The 18820-nt window shown below is 39.5% G+C and overlaps 1 protein-coding gene and 1 long non-coding RNA gene across 2 annotated transcripts; one reads left to right on the top strand and one right to left on the bottom strand.

The window, feature by feature from the left end:
• Positions 1-11049: 11049 nt before the first annotated feature.
• On the bottom strand, positions 11050-11647 carry LOC121987683. Its single transcript, XR_006113689.1, has 4 exons — positions 11569-11647; positions 11443-11474; positions 11268-11312; positions 11050-11100 (listed from the first exon to the last, which is right to left on the bottom strand). It is a non-coding gene; the product is annotated as an uncharacterized LOC121987683 (long non-coding RNA).
• Positions 11648-14351: 2704 nt separating this feature from the next.
• On the top strand, positions 14352-18047 carry LOC121986866 (clathrin interactor EPSIN 2-like). The gene is made up of 4 exons (XM_042540796.1): positions 14352-14537; positions 17433-17516; positions 17627-17745; positions 17852-18047. Exons 1-4 carry the CDS (start codon positions 14352-14354, stop codon positions 18045-18047), a joined length of 585 nt encoding a protein of 194 aa, XP_042396730.1.
• The last annotated feature ends 773 nt before the right edge of the window (positions 18048-18820 follow it).

Raw genomic sequence — 18820 nt, 5'->3', positions numbered from 1 at the left:
AATAAGGCCCAATCTAAATCGAGAAAGAATAAAGAGATCAAGTGCTACAAGTGCAGAGTAAAGACTTACTTTAATAGAGATTGTCCAGGGAAAAAGAAAGTCAATGCAGAGAGTAAAAATGGTTCATCAAAGACTGTAAATATAGTGGAAGAAGAAAATTTAAAGAGTGGTGATAGTGATATGCTTTCTATTTTGTCTAGTTCAGAGCAATTGTCAGATTCTTGGATCTTGGATTCAGCATGCACTTATCACATGATGCCTAATAAGTATTGGTTCAACATTTATAGGTTGGTGAATTCTGGTTCTATTTTGATGGGTAACAATGCATCTTGCAGAGTCATTAGAATAAAGATTGTCAGAATCAAGATGTTTGATGGTGTAATTAGAGCATTAGGTGATATTAGATATATACCAAATCTGAGGAAGAACTTGATTTCATTAAGCACACTGTATGTTAATGGTTGTAGTTACAAATCTACAGGCGGAGTAATGGAAGTCAGTAAAGGTGCTCTAACAGTGATGAAAGGAAAAAAAACTAGCAGGAAACATTCACAGGTTACCAGGTACTACAGTTGTAGGTGAAGATACCGCTGTGAAATCTGAATCAGATTAGACAATCTTATGACATATGCGACTAAGTCATATGAGTGAGTGTGGAATGCTAGAGCTTCATAAAAAAATTTATTAAAGGGTGTCAAGACGTGCAAACTCAAGTTTTGTAAATATTATGTTTTTGAAAAACAAAGCATAGTGCAGTTCAAGACAGTGACACACAAGATGGAGATAATTCTAGACTATGTTCATACGGATCTCTAGTACTGGTCAGTATAGCATCACGTGAAGGATAGGTGTATTTTGTGAGTTTCATCGATGATTACTCACCGAAAGCTTGGGTGTACTTCACGCGTCACAAGTCAGAAACTTTCTCAAAGTTTAAGATGTAAAAAACTAGAGAACTAGATGGGAAGAAAGATCAAATGTTTTAGATCAGATAATGATACTGCGTACATAGATTTACATTTTCAGGAATTTTATAAGAAACATGGAATCAAGAGACACTTCATGGTTCGCAGGACAACACAATAAAATGGTGTAGTGGAAAGGATGAACATGACAATAATTGTGAGAGCTCAATGTCTTAAGTTGAATGTAGGTCTTGTGAAGAACTTCTAAGCAAGGCAATAAACATGACATGTTTCTTGATTAATCAATCATGAAAGACAACACTACATGACAAAGTTGTAGAGGAGGTGTGGACAAAAAATCATGTTGACTACTTTAGTCTGAGAGTATTTTGGATGTCTAGCCTACATGCACATTTCTAGTGAAGATAAATTAAAGCTAGATGCGAAGTCTAGACAATGTATCTTTTGAGTTATCAGAAAGAGATGAAATTCTTCAAGATTTGGGATCCGAAAGCAAATAAGATGGTGATCAGTAGAGATGTGATATTTGATGAAAAAGTCATATTATAGCGTACTTAGGGGGAAGACAAATAAATATAAAAAAACAGCAACAATAAGAATGTTGTACATGTGGAGCTAGAAATCCATGATTCTAATGGTGATAGCTTAAAGCACATGAAACATCAAACTATTGTCATAGAGAGGACCAGACGTAAAATCAAATACCTACTATGTATGATTTTAAGAACTTTGTATCTTATGCACTTATCATTAGTAACAAAGATCCTATAACTTTCCAAGAGATTGGACACAACTTAGAGAAAGATGAGTGGATGGATACTATGACAAAGGAGATAGAGTCATTGTATAAGAACCAAATTACACATGGAATCTAATGGAGCTTCTTGAATGGAAGAGGACTATAGGATGCAAGTGATTGTACAAGAAGAAAAATGTTTTTTCATTGGAAATTTAAGGTTCGGCCTGTCACGTCCCAGAAGAGTCCCTGTCCGAGAACATTTCGGCAGCATCTCCCCTGTACGGCGGACAATCAAAAATTTTCTACAAGCACTAAATACTCAGCCACAGGCGGCTGGAATCATAACAATAATAAAAATCAATCACCACGCAGTTTATATATATATTCAGCCTCTGGCTGACACAACCACGCAGTAATAATACTCTGACTCAAAAACCACCCTACTCAACTACACTCGTAAAGCTCAAAACCGACGAACTCACCTCTTCTGCCATCCAGGCAGGCATGTAGTAGAATAAAAACCAAATCCAAATCCATCGATATAATAAAATCTATATCATATCCATAAGCAAATAAATCCAGAATATAACGAGTTCAAACAGTCTAGAACAGAAAGAAACCAAAGAAAACCAAACATATCCTGGAGGTCTGCAGGACCAGCACTACGTGCAGTGAGGACTAGCGACTGGAACTCCCTCCTGACAGCATCAACCTGAAAATATCAACAATGGAGGTGGGGTGAGTCCAACACTCAGCAGGTACAGATGATATGCAAAGTAAAGAAAACAACACCTAGCACTAATTATGCGTACAGTCTCCTGATAAGAAAGATAAGAATGCATCTGAAATAAACAGGAGAATACTGTACCAACCAGGTCCTGAGTATAAGGTCAAACAGTCCGAGGGATAAGGAAATTCTGTATGCATGTCAAACATAGGTATCCAAACAATATGCAGCATACACAAACACAAGCAATAAATGCATCATGCATATGATGCCAATGATGCGTCCTGGTCACCCCTGACGCCAGTCGATCATCTCACACACATAGTGAGCCCGAGTGGGTAGGGCTGTGACAACCGTGCACTCTGTCGTCACTACTCCTGATGAGTGACCGAGTGGACGGGATGCTGTCGGAGTACACCTATCCTCCTACCCCAAATCATGATGGGGGAGCGCAATGCTCTCAACTCCCGGTACTCAAAGACGGGGAGGAATCCCTGCCGGATAACACGTTGTGTCACACTACCCATGAGCGGACCAACGGTGCCTAACAGAGTCCCTGCTGCAACACACTCAGCCTGAATCGACCACTAACCCATGAGTGGTGGTGTGTGCAGATCCATGTAACTGACGATGTGCTCAACAATAATGGAGCGGACTATCGCACAGCATGCAATCATGCAAATGGTGCATGGCACTAACCACAAGAATATCCTGACCTAATCCACATATATATAAAAAATGCATCAAAGGTCAACGAATCCAAAACAATCCAAAGGTATACAGAAGGTATAAAACCTAGGTCCTGAACATGGTCAAACATGGCATATCACTACCCCTATAAGCATGTATAAACAGGTAAAATATACCCGAGATGCAAAAAAATCAATCAATCAATCAAGCATGTAAGATTTGGGTAGTGATTAACCGAAACAGATAAGAAACACAATTAATGCAACATGTTAATTTAATTACTAAGCATATCAAATGACATAAGTCAAAAGTACCCGCCTCCGAAAATAGAAAGGTCCAATCTGACTCAAACACGACGTCAAGATACGCGTCTCGCGTCAAAGTCCTGTAATATCAAATAGATAATGTATTTAGCTATATAGCTAAATAAAAATCTCCAAACCTATTTAATAATCTTATCCATTCCTTAATTCAAAACATATACCTAGGTTAACATTAGTTATTAACCTATCTATCAATCATCGACAAAATGATCAAAACCCAATACCTTACCTCAATTCACAACCATTCTTGTTGCCAATGAAGGGTTGTTTGCTGCTGTAATTCAAGGTAAGCAGCAATTAGAACAGAGTGAGCCAATCCGCTGTGATTCCGGGTCGAAGTGCGATCAAGCAACAACACCCAAACAGAAATCAAACCCCAATTCACAGCTAGACACAATACTTACCTCTAATATCGCCGATCTGTTGTATCAAGGATCTGAAAAAAAAACCAAAAGATACAGATATAATGATATGATCCACAGTAGCTATAGAACAAGAACAGAACACTAGATCACGATCTAAACCCTCACCTTTCTATCACAATATCGTATCACCAATGCTCTGAGGAGAAAGAAATGCTCAGAGATAGGGCACAGCTAAACCTCGGCCGGCAAGATGGCATTAGGCGCTAGAGTTCGGCTTCTGTGCTAGAGCACGGGTGAGTAGTTGGCGTCGCTGCAGGGAAGAGGGATCGGGAGGCAGAGGCTAGGGCACCGGCGATCGGAGTAAACACCGGGCAGTGAAACCAGGCATAGGGGCAGTCGGCGGTGTGCTCGGAAGAAAAGGGTGTGCGGCGGTGGAGAAGCGGCTGTCGCTGCACTGCTTCGTGCGGGAAGATGGAACTCGGCCGGCGGCAGCGTCAGGTAGAGAAGAAGATGCTCGGGGTGGCTCGGTGCGTCACCGGCGGCTAAGTGGGAAAGGAGGTCGAGGGTTTTTGTGCACTCGGGGAGGAGAAACCGCCCGTGCGGCCGGTTAGGGCACGGTGATCGCGTGTGAGGAAGAAGGGGCGCGGCACGGGTTCGGCGAGAGAGAAAAGGAAAAAGAATTTAAAAAGGAAAAATCAACTTTTCCTCACTTAAATGGGGTAGCCTAAACAGGTTTTTCCGGGCCTCGTTTTTATCCCCGTCAACTCATCCGTACGAGCTCCGAAAAATTCCCGAAAAATGTCCAAAAATTCCGAAAAAATCCCTTATTAATATTCCCTATTTTTCCGGTATTTTACATTCTCCCCCACTAACAAAAATTTGGTCCCCAAATTTCGTTATCTACCATCAGCAAGTATCAACAACAGATATAAAGTATAAATGCTGAACGGTAAATAAATCACATACCTCAAGTAAAAAGATGGGGATATCGAGCTCGGATAATATTCTCGAGCTCCCAAGTAGCCTCCTCGTCTGAATGATGCTGTCATCCGACTTTAACCAGCCGGATAGTCTTGTTCCGCAACTGACTCTCCTTCCGGTCTAATATCCGTACCGGAATCTCCTCATAAGTGACGTCAGGCTGAAAGGAGAACTGAGATTTTCTATCAACACATGTATCAGATCGGGTACGTATCTCCTCAGCGTAGATACGTGGAATACGGCGTGAACGCCTGACAAGGACGGCAATAGTGCCAACCAGTAAGCTACTGCTCCAATCCTTTCCGAGATCTGGAAAGATCCAATGTACCGCGGAGCTGGCTTACCTCTGAGGTCAAATCTCTTCACCCCTTTCGTGGGCGAAACTCGCAGAAATATATAGCCGCAAATAGAGAACTCAAAGGGTCTCCGACTCCGGTCAGCATAACACTTCTGGCAGTCTTATGCCTCTGACATCCTCTGTCTGATAATATGGACCACTTTGCCTCACGTTGAGCTCTATGAGGTCTCAATAACTGGGTCTCTCGGATTCTCGTCCTGATCGACGACTGAGCAACTATGGTAACAAGAATATCATGCTCTGTCTGTCCCTGCTCCTCAATGTCTAACTCAGAGAAATCCTGAATCAAATCTGTGACCACAACTCAGTGGCAAACTAAAGTCCTTCTGGACCTCTAGCTAAGTGCATCGGCAACCACATTAGCTTTTCCCCGGTGATAGCTAATAGTACAATCATAATCCTTCAGGAACTCCATCTATGTCCTCGATCGAAGATTAAGTTCCTTCTGAGTAAACAGATATTTGAGACTCCCATGGTCAGTAAGAATCTCAATGTAATATCATACAGGTACTGCCGCCAAATCTTCAGGGCAAAAATAATAACGGCCAACTCCAGATCATGAACTGAGTATTTTCTTCTCAGGCTCCCTCAACTATCAAGAAGCATAAAAGAATACTCTACCGTGCTGCACCAGAACAGCACCTATACCCTCTAGAGACATGTCGGTGTAGAGGACAAATTCGTCCTCTTCCGAAGGTAAAAACCAAAAATCAAAGCTGACACTAGTCTCCGCTTCAGCTCCTAGAAGCTGGTCTTGCAATCCTCAATCCAAGTAAACTTCACGCCTTTCATAGTCACGCGTGAAGGTAGCATAGCTATGCGGAAGCAACCCTCGACGAAAGGTCTGTAATATCCTGCGAGTCACAAAAGACTGCGGATCTCCTACACTGATTTCGGCTGCTCTCAACGGTAACAACCTCTATCTCCTGTGGAACCACGGTACACTCCTACTGGTGACCGTGTGTCCCAAACATCATAACAAAAGACAATCCAAACCAGCACTACTGATAATCACATATAGATGTTCTTGTCGAATCATCTCTAGATCTATGCAAAGGTAGTGTACGTGACTCACCTCGGATCCGTAATAGATCACAACATCGTCCACAAAAATAATGGACACCTATCCAAACATCCTCGACATACCAGGATCATCGAGTCCCTGAAAACATCTAAGGCACTGTAAGCCTATATGGCAAAAACCAATACACATAATGTCTGTATCACAGACATTCCTATCCATAAGATCTCCAATAATAAATCGAAAAATCTGATCATCAATAACATAAATCACCAAAGAATAAATCCTCCAGGGTGAGAGCAACGCTCCATCACAGGAAACATCACATATGTGGGAGCAACGCTCTACCACAAGAAATCCTCAATATGTGGGAGCAACACTCCACCACAAATAATCTGAAACATGTATCTGCAATAAATATAGGGGCAATGCTCCGCTACCAGCAATCCGTGATATGTGGGAGCAACGCTCCACCACAAAATAATACATAGGTACCCCAAGGCACCTAACTATCCAGCTAGAGGTTGTACAAGATCTCTCTACCACAATTCACTGTGGTTAGCCTAGGCTATAACAACCTAGTAACTAATCAAATCCATCATCAACTCTATCAGCATCCTAGTGGGTCATCCACTGATAGGAAAATTAATTGATGGGTTAATTCAACAAATGACATAATGCAGTCACTCCACATTCTGCATTCAGTATAAGTAGAATCATCATACTGCTACCAATGTATACACCTAGCACACATGCTCACACAACATATGTATGATCAACAAAATCCTCCAATTATTATACACCAAACATACTCACAACTCAGGTATATTCAGTATGATACCTCCAACAATACATACCGAACACGTGTGCAAAAATCAATGTAGGTAAAATCAACAATACACCACAAACAACACTCACATGACATATCTTCACCTATGCCAAGAGTATAACCAACATATACTTCCAATAAAGCATACTAAACTCAGGTGCACTCACAAATCAAACATAATCAAAAAGTTACCTCAGATACCACACCAAACACATATGTACATATCACAACTCAGATTAAATCGACAAAATGCCTCTATCAAAACACCACCGATGTACTTATACTACATCTCGGATTTAATCAACAAGCTATCTTCAATAATACCTCCAGATACATACACCGAACTACATATCTATGATCCATAAGGAACCTTCAAATCATATCAGAACATGGATACATATACTACTTGCAAATGGACAGTCTACCACAGGACTCCTACAACCCAAAACAATCATGATATACATGCAAAATCAGCATATCAGCTCAATCAAAAAGACCAACCTTATGCTACTAACACTCATGGATTACCGGTATATCTAAACAAAATTCATGCATATGTATCAAGCATGAATACATCAATCAAAAGCAACCCAAAATAAAGCAGCCTAATCATCCAGTAACAACCCTGCTCTAGGTTCAAAGGAACTAGTATCGGACAAGAACGATATACACACCGTGGTATAATATTGCCAGTCAATGTCATACACTACCAAGACTATATCCAATGGGAAAAAAAAAATTTTATCATCATAAATCTAAATGTACTCTCCCAGAATACACTAGTAACGATTATATCCGATAAGTGTTAAGCAATTTGCTCTACACTTCCTTACATCAGTGGAGTCACATATCCCAATGCACCCTCTAAGTTATCCCACCAGGTATATACTGTCTACGGTCAAAGTCTTCATGGAATAGGATACATCGATCCTTTATAAACTATCCAAGCTGAAAATGATTTCTGACTAAATCAGTCCTTCCCACGTCAGTACAAAACATGTACTCAAAGGTGCTCTAGATACATATCTAAGCACAAATAAGCTAAAGGTTCAAACCTCTAAAAATAGAGTATGACAATCCTCTACTGATCAACCAACAAAACTAAATCATTCATCTACTAACTAATCAAGAATACCTTAATCCTCCACAAGCAACTAAGGTATATCAAACCACGATCAAATGGTATACTACATTATCAAATAACTAAATCAGTTCATGGGTCAATTCAACACTAATACATCATCTCAAACTAGAGAATGTCAATCCACATAATATCATATGAATAAATGTGTACGACCCAAAAGAAAAAGCTAGAATTCAATATCATCAAGACACCCTCATTTTTTTTTTTTATCCTCAAAAATATCAGCCCACTAATATCAGATGAATAAGTCTCTACTCTCCATGAGGGTAAGTTAGCATTCAAAACATCAAATCATTATTTATCCACATAGTTCAATATCAGATGAAACAAATATCAATTTTATCATCCTGTTAACTAACCACAATTAACCAGATTTATTAAAATCAAAAATCTCATAGGCACATAAACTCTCTAGCTTCCAATTTATAATCTGATCACCAACTATAAACATCAACCTATGAACACCATACATGATACTCACTATATCACCATCAATGACAACCCAAATAAAAGATCATCAAAATAGTTATCCACTAAAAGATCATCAACAACCACATAACATTTACTCTCCTAAATCATTAGAAATCAATACATCAAAATATCTGATCTCACAATATCCCTCAACCTCAAACCATTCTCAACAATGATCAAACATGGTAACTCCCCTAATGAACAATTTTTCATCATATCGGGTATCCTAATATCCAAAAGATATGAGTATAAAACCTCCACTGGCTAAAACAACATAAATATGTAGGTATCATCCATTAGCCAGCTAACAATAGCAGAGGCTGGTATGTGCCTCCATTTCCTAACCATCTAGTAGTAACAAAAGCTAAAACTACTAGTGGTAAGATATATAAAATCACCAGAGACTATAATCCTTGATCTCTATTAGGGTTGAGCAAGATCAATGGCTAACCCATCACATATAATATAGCGACAACATCCAGACAGGTAATAAAGATAAAGTGCTAATAGATGTCCTAACTATCATAAAATAAACATCATACCTATATGCCGTCTGGAGATGTTCCGTCGCTGTCCTGTCCCCAACCTTTGACCTCAAACTCCGAACGAGAAACATCGCCGGAAATCCAAATAAATCCGAAACGGAAATCCGAAACATAACCATATCGAAAATCCGAAAATGCCCAGTTTGACTCGCAAACCTGGCTAACCAAATACCCAGAATACCAACAACAGGTATCCGATAAATCTCCAGAACACCAAAAGCAGGTATCATAACCCGCTCTGATACCAAATAAATTAGTATCAGATAATTTCCGAAAATCCATAATACAAAAATCCAACAAGTATCGCCAAACGTGGCGCTCTGATACCAAGTAAATAAATTGGTATCAGGTTATCCCAAACATCAAAAATACGAAAACAAAAGATCGTATACCTGTGCTCTGATACCACTAAATTGTCACGCCCCAGAAGAGTCCCTGTCCGAGAAAATTTCGGCAGCATCTCCCTTGTACGGCGAACAATCAAAAATTTTCTACAAGCACTAAATACTCAGCCACAGGCGGCTGGAATCATAACAATAATAAAAATCAATCACCACGCAGTTTATATATATATTCAGCCTCTGGCTGACACAACCACGCAGTAATAATACTCTGACTCAAAAACCACCCTACTCAACTACACTCGTAAAGCTCAAAACCGACGAACTCACCTCTTCTGCCATCCAGGCAGGCATGTAGTAGAATAAAAACCAAATCCAAATCCATCGATATAATAAAATCTATATCATATCCATAAGCAAATAAATCCAGAATATAACGAGTTCAAACAGTCTAGAACAGAAAGAAACCAAAGAAAACCAAACATATCCTGGAGGTCTGCAGGACCAGCACTACGTGCAGTGAGGACTAGCGACTGGAACTCCCTCCTGACAGCATCAACCTGAAAATATCAACAATGGAGGCGGGGTGAGTCCAACACTCAGCAGGTACAGATGATATGCAAAGTAAAGAAAACAACACCTAGCACTAATTATGCGTACAGTCTCCTGATAAGAAAGATAAGAATGCATCTGAAATAAACAGGAGAATACTGTACCAACCAGGTCCTGAGTATAAGGTCAAACAGTCCGAGGGATAAGGAAATCCTGTATGCATGTCAAACATAGGTATCCAAACAATATGCAGCATACACAAACACAAGCAATAAATGCATCATGCATATGATGCCAATGATGCGTCCTGGTCACCCCTGACGCCAGTCGATCATCTCACACACATAGTGAGGCCGAGTGGGTAGGGCTGTGACAACCGTGCACTCTGTCGTCACTACTCCTGATGAGTGACCGAGTGGACGGGATGCTGTCGGAGTACACCTATCCTCCTACCCCAAATCATAGATGGGGGAGCGCAATGCTCTCAACTCCCGGTACTCAAAGACGGGGAGGAATCCCTGCCGGATAACACGTTGTGTCACACTACCCATGAGTGCCTAACAGAGTCCCTGCTGCAACACACTCAGCCTGAATCGACCACTAACCCATGAGTGGTGGTGTGTGCAGATCCATGTAACTGACGATGTGCTCAACAATAATGGAGCGGACTATCGCACAGCATGCAATCATGCAAATGGTGCATGGCACTAACCACAAGAATATCCTGACCTAATCCACATATATATAAAAAATGCATCAAAGGTCAACGAATCCAAAACAATCCAAAGGTATACAGAAGGTATAAAACCTAGGTCCTGAACATGGTCAAACATGGCATATCACTACCCCTATAAGCATGTATAAACAGGTAAAATATACCCGAGATGCAAAAAAATCAATCAATCAATCAAGCATGTAAGATTTGGGTAGTGATTAACCGAAACAGATAAGAAACACAATTAATGCAACATGTTAATTTAATTACTAAGCATATCAAATGACATAAGTCAAAAGTACCCGCCTCCGAAAATAGAAAGGTCCAATCTGACTCAAACACGACGTCGAGATACGCGTCTCGCGTCAAAGTCCTGTAATATCAAATAGATAATGTATTTAGCTATATAGCTAAATAAAAATCTCCAAACCTATTTAATAATCTTATCCATTCCTTAATTCAAAACATATACCTAGGTTAACATTAGTTATTAACCTATCTATCAATCATCGACAAAATGATCAAAACCCAATACCTTACCTCAATTCACAACCATTCTTGTTGCCAATGAAGGGTTGTTTGCTGCTGTAATTCAAGGTAAGCAGCTATTAGAACAGAGTGAGCCAATCCGCTGTGATTCCGGGTCGAAGTGCGATTAAGCAACAACACCCAAACAGAAATCAAACCCCAATTCACAGCTAGACACAATACTTACCTCTAATATCGCCGATCTGTTGTATCAAGGATCTGAAAAAAAAACCAAAAGATACAGATATAATGATATGATCCACAGTAGCTATAGAACAAGAACAGAACACTAGATCACGATCTAAACCCTCACCTTTCTATCACAATATCGTATCACCAATGCTCTGAGGAGAAAGAAATGCTCAGAGCTAGGGCACAGCTAAACCTCGGCCGGCAAGATGGCATTAGGCGCTAGAGTTCGGCTTCTGTGCTAGAGCACGGGTGAGTAGTTGGCGTCGCTGCAGGGAAGAGGGATCGGGAGGCAGAGGCTAGGGCACCGGCGATCGGAGTAAACACCGGGCAGTGAAACCAGGCATAGGGGCAGTCGGCGGTGTGCTCGACTAGGGAAGAATGGGTCGCCGGCGTCGGCAGAGGAGAGGAGGAAGAAAACGTGGAGAAGGGGAAGTGGCCGAGGGTTAAGGCTTCGGCGGCCGGCGGCAGCGTCAGGTAGAGAAGAAGATGCTCGGGGTGGCTCGGTGCGTCACCGGCGGCTAAGTGGGAAAGGAGGTCGAGGGTTTTTGTGCACTCGGGGAGGAGAAACCGCCCGTGCGGCCGGTTAGGGCACGGTGATCGCGTGTGAGGAAGAAGGGGCGCGGCACGGGTTCGGCGAGAGAGAAAAGGAAAAAGAATTTAAAAAGGAAAAATCAACTTTTCCTCACTTAAATGGGGTAGCCTAAACAGGTTTTTCCGGGCCTCGTTTTTATCCCCGTCAACTCGTCCGTACGAGCTCCGAAAAATTCCCGAAAAATGTCCAAAAATTTCGGAAAAATCCCTTATTAATATTCCCTATTTTTCCGGTATTTTACAGGCTAGTAGCAAAAGGTTATTCATATAGGAAGGGGATTGACTATGATGAGATATTTTCTCCGGTGGTCAGACATGCATCTATCAGGATCGTGTTGACATTAGTAGCACATTATGATTTGCAATTGGAACTAATAGATGTGAAGATAACTTTTCTTTATGGTAATTTGGAGGAGCAAATTTAAATGTCATAACAACAAGGTTTTAGTCAACTTAGGCAAGAGCATATAGTCTGTAAATTGAAGAAGTCACTTTATGGGTTAAAGTAATCTTCAAGGTACAAGTGTTTAACTCCTATATAATTAAAACGGGTAAATGATGTTAGAGTTGTAAGATTGCAAATATAATCTCATATTAAAAATACATGAGAAAGATCATGGATTTATAAGAAAAAGATATTTCCATTGGCATGAGGCCTTTTGGGTAGAGCCCAAGAGCAAAACTATGAGGGCTTAGGCCCAAAGTGAATAATATCATACCATTGTGGAGATATCTAAATTCTTTTCGATCCTACAAATGAGATATGAGTATGACTACTACATTTATGTGAAGAGCCTTGACGACGATTCATTTATCATCTTATTGTAGGATCGCGAAAATTCTCGGAGATATGAGCTAGAGGAGGAGGGGGGGGTGAATAGCGATCGCGAGAATTAATAGCGAATTAATCGAAGTACGCAGCAAAAAAAAAAGAACCAATGCTAACAAACCGAGTTTTACTTGGTTCAGAGCCTTCGACGACTCCTACTCCAAGGTCTGCACTCGTCGAGTGCTTTCGTTGGACAATCTACTAACAGTTCGCAAAAGATTACGGGCGTTAAGTACAAGAACTGGAAACAAAGGTTACCAATAACAACAATAAAATGGAAAAGTCTTGGTCGTCGTTTATCAGTGGAGTGTAGCAACGTTGCGAGAGCTTTTTCGAAGCACCGAACAAGAATAAAATTTGTAGTAGTTATTGTTTTTAAAGCTTCAGGTCGAAGGCCTTTAAATAGGTCAATTTCAGGCGCCTGGAACCCCTCCAGGAGCCTGAACCACGTGGCTCGACCAATTGACATGCTCCACATCAACTTTTGGATGAGTTTTTAGGTCCAGGCACCTGGACTGACTCCGGGCGCTCGGACCACTTGGGCGTCTGCGGCCTGCCCTAGCGAGCTTGGTCTGGGTGCCCGGACCAACTTCGGGCGCCCGGACTCCTTCCGAGAGCCCAGACCCCTTTTCTTCAGCAGCTTTCCCCTGCATAAAGGGTTAGTCCTGGGCAGCCTAAAAATAGATTTTTCTTTGCAAAACATAGTTAGCACAATATAATAGAATATGAGTAGTAATTAGATCCTGTCTCTCCGAAACCAGGATATAGTCAAGGTCTCAACTTAGGTTTTCCAAATGGACCTAAGCTGGACCGACACCTACAATTCCCTCAATAGGGAATGCGTCATCACTGGATCTCTCCTCCAGTTGCTTACCTTTACTTACCATTTACAGCCACTTTACTTGCCTTTGATCCACTAGGCCTTTCCGCCAGTTGTCAAGTCCGCAGACCCAACTGGGCTTCGGCCGGTTGTCAGGTCCCGTGGACCCAACCAGACTTCCCACCAGATATCGGGCCCCATGAACCTATCTGGACTTCGCACCAGCGATCGGACCCCGCGGACCTAGTTGGATTTCAGCCTGGTGTCAGGTCTTTCAGATCAGTCAACTCCTGCACACTTGGTAGAAACGTTAGACAAACAACTCATCTAACTTTAACCCTTTGTCATACATCAAAACCAGACTGTTAGTGCAACTTGCACCAACACTTACTACTTTATGTTGATGATATACTAATTGTTGTGAAGAGTATGAATGAAGTCAATAAATTGAAGAAGTCGTTGAGTAAGAAAATTGACATGAAATATTTAGGTGTAGTCTAAAAGATTCTCGGGATGTAGATACATAAAGACAGTCTCTGGAAGATTATGGCTATTTCAGCGGAATTATGTTAAGAAGGTGTTAGATAGATTTAACATTGAGTTTGACATATAACATGATAATCCTTCAATTATAGGATATGTTGATGCAGACTATGCAGGGGATATGGATAACAGAAGGTCTACTACAGAATATGTGTTCACTGTGACGAGAGGACCTATTTGTTGGAAGTCCTTGATACAACATATAGTGTCATTGTTCACCACTGAGTCAAAGTATATAGTAGTAGTTGAAACAATCAAGGAAGCATTGTGGCTTGCAAGTTGGTCAAAGAACTGGGTGTTCAATAAGGTTAAGTCAAGGTGTATTGTGATAGCCAAGCATATTGATATGAGATTTTACAAGTTCAAGGAGTTGATTTCTTCCAAGAAAATAATATTTAAGAAGGACTACACTTCTAAAAATATTAGAGACATGTTCTAGGCGGAGTTCTTCTCAGATGCCTGTTGTTCTCCTAAGAGGTGATACTTGTCAATGTGGAAATTATTGAAATGACTCGTATTGGGCTGACATAGGGCACGAGCGTGCCAGGAGGCATGGCCTATCCGTGTTAGCCATTGTGGGCACATGCACGATCGTGCCAAGAGACACGACTTAGTCATGTCAACTAATATGGGCATGGGCGTGACATCGGACACAACCTGACCATGTACGAATCTGAGAGAAAGGGCATGCCCATGGCACGGACATGCCCAAGGGCACGACATGGTCATGCCCTATTTTAGGAAAGTCGACACACTTAGGCATGGGAGTGTCCCAGGGCACAACCTAGCCATGCCCCGTGCTGGAGGTGCAGACATGAACGTGCCCCGTGCTAGAGGTGCCGATTTGATCAGGATTTTAGGTTTACTTGATATTTTTAGTCCAAAATACCATGTATGACTTGGGTTGTATATATATAATTATTGTAACTCTAAACCTAATTCTAATAGAGAGTTCTTAGTCCTTTGTGGAATAGGCACACTATCGAATCATGATAATTCATTATCGTCTTCTCTCCTCTCTCAATTCTTCTTCCTTTTCGATTTCTTCTCCGATGATTCTTCTCATTTGTTGTGGCACGATCTCAACAGCTTGCATACTAGATCCATGACCGACCTCCATTTGTATTTGTGATCGAAAGAAAAATTATTCAATCACATAAGCTCAGCATGACCCTACCTCCTCCACACCTCAAAGCTCTTAACAAATTTTCTCTTTTTTTTTTTCCTTTCATTTTATATTTGTGATTGAAGATGAGTATTCCTTTCATTTTATATTTGTGATTGAAGATTCTACTCATCGTATTCCAATTCAAATTGTTTATTTAAAAAAGGAAAAAACTTAAATTTCTTTTCTAATTTCATATTCTTTATTTGTTTTCGTATTTGTTCACACCCATATTTTCAAAAAAAAAAAAGTGAAATCGTCACATCAGCGACCCCCCTAAGCCGGTCCCATGAATATGAAGGAAGGTAAATGCAAGTACACAGCTAAAAGCGCATAACCGGGATGCTAACCCCAAGCAATGACACCCCAAGGATCAAACCCTGAACCTTTCAACCACGAAATCATACGCCTGGGGACCCCACATTTTCAATAAATATAGACGGTTGAGAAGCGATGGGAACTCCTCCTGACTGATGCAAAAACATGATACCTTTCTAGCTAAGTACTCTTCAACATCCATTCTATAGTCAGATAAAGGAAGGATAAACTACAAATTGGAGGTGAGTTTCGTTCAAATTATCATGTATAATCTTGGTTATATGATTACCAGATAATCATATAACTAATGTTATGAAGATTAAAACATAACTAAATAATTAATGTTATGAAGATTAAAACATAACTAAATGTTATTTGGTCAACCTGAGTAATGTAATAAAAATTTATTTGTTTAAAGATTTTAATGAATAATCTAATTTAATATGTTACTGTATTACTTATGCTATAAAATCAACTATATATTATTATTATTATTATTATTATTATTTAAACTCTACTTTTTCTTATTTTTGTGCTTTTTAAAATTTTTTTTCACATTTTTCTTTATTATTATTTTATTACTTTTTCCTTTTGTTTACATTTTTTTTTATTTTTTTATTTTTTTTTATTTTTTTTATTTTTTTACGTTTTTAAATTTTTTTTTATATATATTATTTTTACACTTTTAAATTTGTTTAACTTTTTAATTTTTATTTTTTATTATTGTTTATTATTTTTCATTATTTTTAAAGTTTTTATTTTTATTTTTTACAATTTTTTTTCTATTTTTTAAAGTTTTTTCTATTTTTTGGTTTTTTAACGTTTTTTCTATTTTTATTTTTTTACGTTATTTTATTTTTTTAACTTTTTAAACTTTTTTTATATTTTATTTTTAAACATTTTTTAATTTATTACATTTTTTTTATTTTTAACGTTTTTTTATTTTCTTAATGTTTTTTCTAATTTTTCCATTTTTTTTTACTTTTTTCTATTATTTTTATTATTTTTACGTTTTTCTCTAGGTATTTTTGGTAAAGAAAATTTGTTAACCTCATAATAAAGAAAAATCTTAGTTTTCCAAGATTTTCTGATTCTAGGTTACATGTCTCTTTTACTGTATTAAGAATCGGACATGAAAAATTACTTAAAAATCATCAATTACTTAAATCAAATAGAACTTATGTTTATAATTTTAAATGAATAATTAAGATTATTAAGAATAACTTCTCATCAAACGGGTTGAGGTTACCATTTAAAAAATGTAAATATCAAATTAGATGGTTTATCACATATTTAATAAATGTTGTATTATTCTATTAATAAATGTATGGCTAAACCTAATTACTGGTCTTCCCTTCTCCGCTTTTCCGCACGTAGCCATGCGCTGCACGAAGCTGAGCGATCCACCTTTCGTTTCCCGACATTCATCTTCTCTCAGGTTCCCCTTCAATAAGAAGATAAAAAAACAACATTGTTATTGCCCACAGCCTGATCCTGTTGAATTTTTGGAAGAGGATCAATGATACTGGAAAAACTGGCGTCATGTTTACAAGGTGTTTTAAACAATTCTTTTTATTCGATTGGATCTTGTGGAAATCTTTCTTTCAATAATTTTTATACTGTCCATGAAATGCACCATTGTTTTTTTTTTTTTTTTTCATTTTGTTTTGATGAAATATTTTTTTTAGTTAATATGCTTATTTTGATTGTGAGATTCAGGCATCGACTGTTTTGGAGTACCTAGTTGGAAATGGATCTGAGCGAGTAATTGACGACATGAGGGAGCATGCTTACCAGATATTGGTAGTGCAATATTCATAATCTTATTCTTCTTCCACAATAATGTACATAGCCTTGATGTTATAGTGTTGTACATTGTGCTTGTTTAACTGGAAATGATGCTTATCTTTCAGATTTTATCCGACTTCCAGTACATTGATTCAAGTGGAAGAGATCAGGGACATAATGTTAGAAGGAAATCCCAAGCCCTCGTAGCTCTAATTAATGATAAAGAAAGGATACAGGAAGTTAGGCAAAAAGCAGCAGCTAACCGGGACAAGCAATCTTACTGAATTCTAAAATAATTATGGTATGGTTCACTCACTCTGTCTATTAACAGTTCTTCTGTTCTCGTGTAGATTTCAAAGTACACATTCAAGTAGGCCTGATTCATATCCAAGCCCGAGGCATTATGGTGACCGTTACGATGATGATCATTCTGATAGTCGTTATGCTAGCAGAGATGATGACCTGTATGGTAATTGGAAGGAACGAGATTGGGGTTACAAAGATGATGATAGAAGTGTCAGGGTTAGCGATCCATATGGTCGATAGGAAGATCATTATGGTAGGTACTCAGATGAACGTTATGGCAGAGATGGTTATAAGGATGATGAGCATAAAGGAGGTCAGGAAGGTGATTATGGTTCAAGAAATACAGGCTTCAGTAGAAAGTGTTCCTTTGATGATGATGACCGCTCAATCAGGTTAGTTTTTTGCTCTTACTACATCTGTAGTATTGCTTCTCATAATCAGTAAATCATTTATGATCCCGTCCGGAAGCTAAGTCGGATGAAGACGGGTCTTGTTGTGTCGAAAGTTGACGGAGAGTCGTTCAAGTGATGGATGAACCGGGTGCCCACCTGGAAAGGTTCCCACAGGTGGTTGACGGAGAGGGGTGGTCAAGACGATGACGCTATCTCTTTCTGCGTACACTCAGACGAGTCCACCGGTCGTTAGAGACCAAAAATCAGGGAAAAAGTCCCGGGGTCAGGTCCTCCGACGCTCAAGTCAAGTACTTTTCCCCCAGAAATCGCAGAAAAACGGACGAAAAGTAAAGGACTAGTAGAAAATGACGAGTACTGAGCGTACCTGCATAAGGGACAAGGCATCCCTTTTTATACTGCAATGAAGATTCTTGGGTCTGACGGGTGTCAGGGAATATCGTCTGTCAGGCTTTGTCTGGCGGTGGTTGACACGCGGCTCTTCCTAATAGGCTGACGGCAAAACCAAAGGTGTGTTGGGCCCCGACTGTTGGCATATTCCCTGACACCTTGATTATTCCCTCTGACAAGCGGTTGCGATTCCTTGGCTGATTTATCTTGTAG

Source organism: Zingiber officinale, chromosome 5B (genome assembly GCF_018446385.1).
Source record: "Zingiber officinale cultivar Zhangliang chromosome 5B, Zo_v1.1, whole genome shotgun sequence".
NCBI lineage: Eukaryota > Viridiplantae > Streptophyta > Magnoliopsida > Zingiberales > Zingiberaceae > Zingiber > Zingiber officinale.
The sequence above is the reverse complement of the archived record's forward strand: the minus strand, read 5'-3'. Positions and strand labels throughout refer to the sequence as shown.

Excerpts from the sequence above, each read along its gene's own strand:
- LOC121986866 (XM_042540796.1), top strand. The coding sequence starts at position 14,352 with ATGGATAACAGAAGGTCTACTACAGAATATGTGTTCACTGTGACGAGA. Across the intron at positions 14,538-17,432 it reads AGAACTGGGTGTTCAATAAG|GCATCGACTGTTTTGGAGTA; the intron begins GTTAAGTCAAGG and ends TGTGAGATTCAG. Across the intron at positions 17,517-17,626 it reads AGCATGCTTACCAGATATTG|ATTTTATCCGACTTCCAGTA; the intron begins GTAGTGCAATAT and ends CTTATCTTTCAG.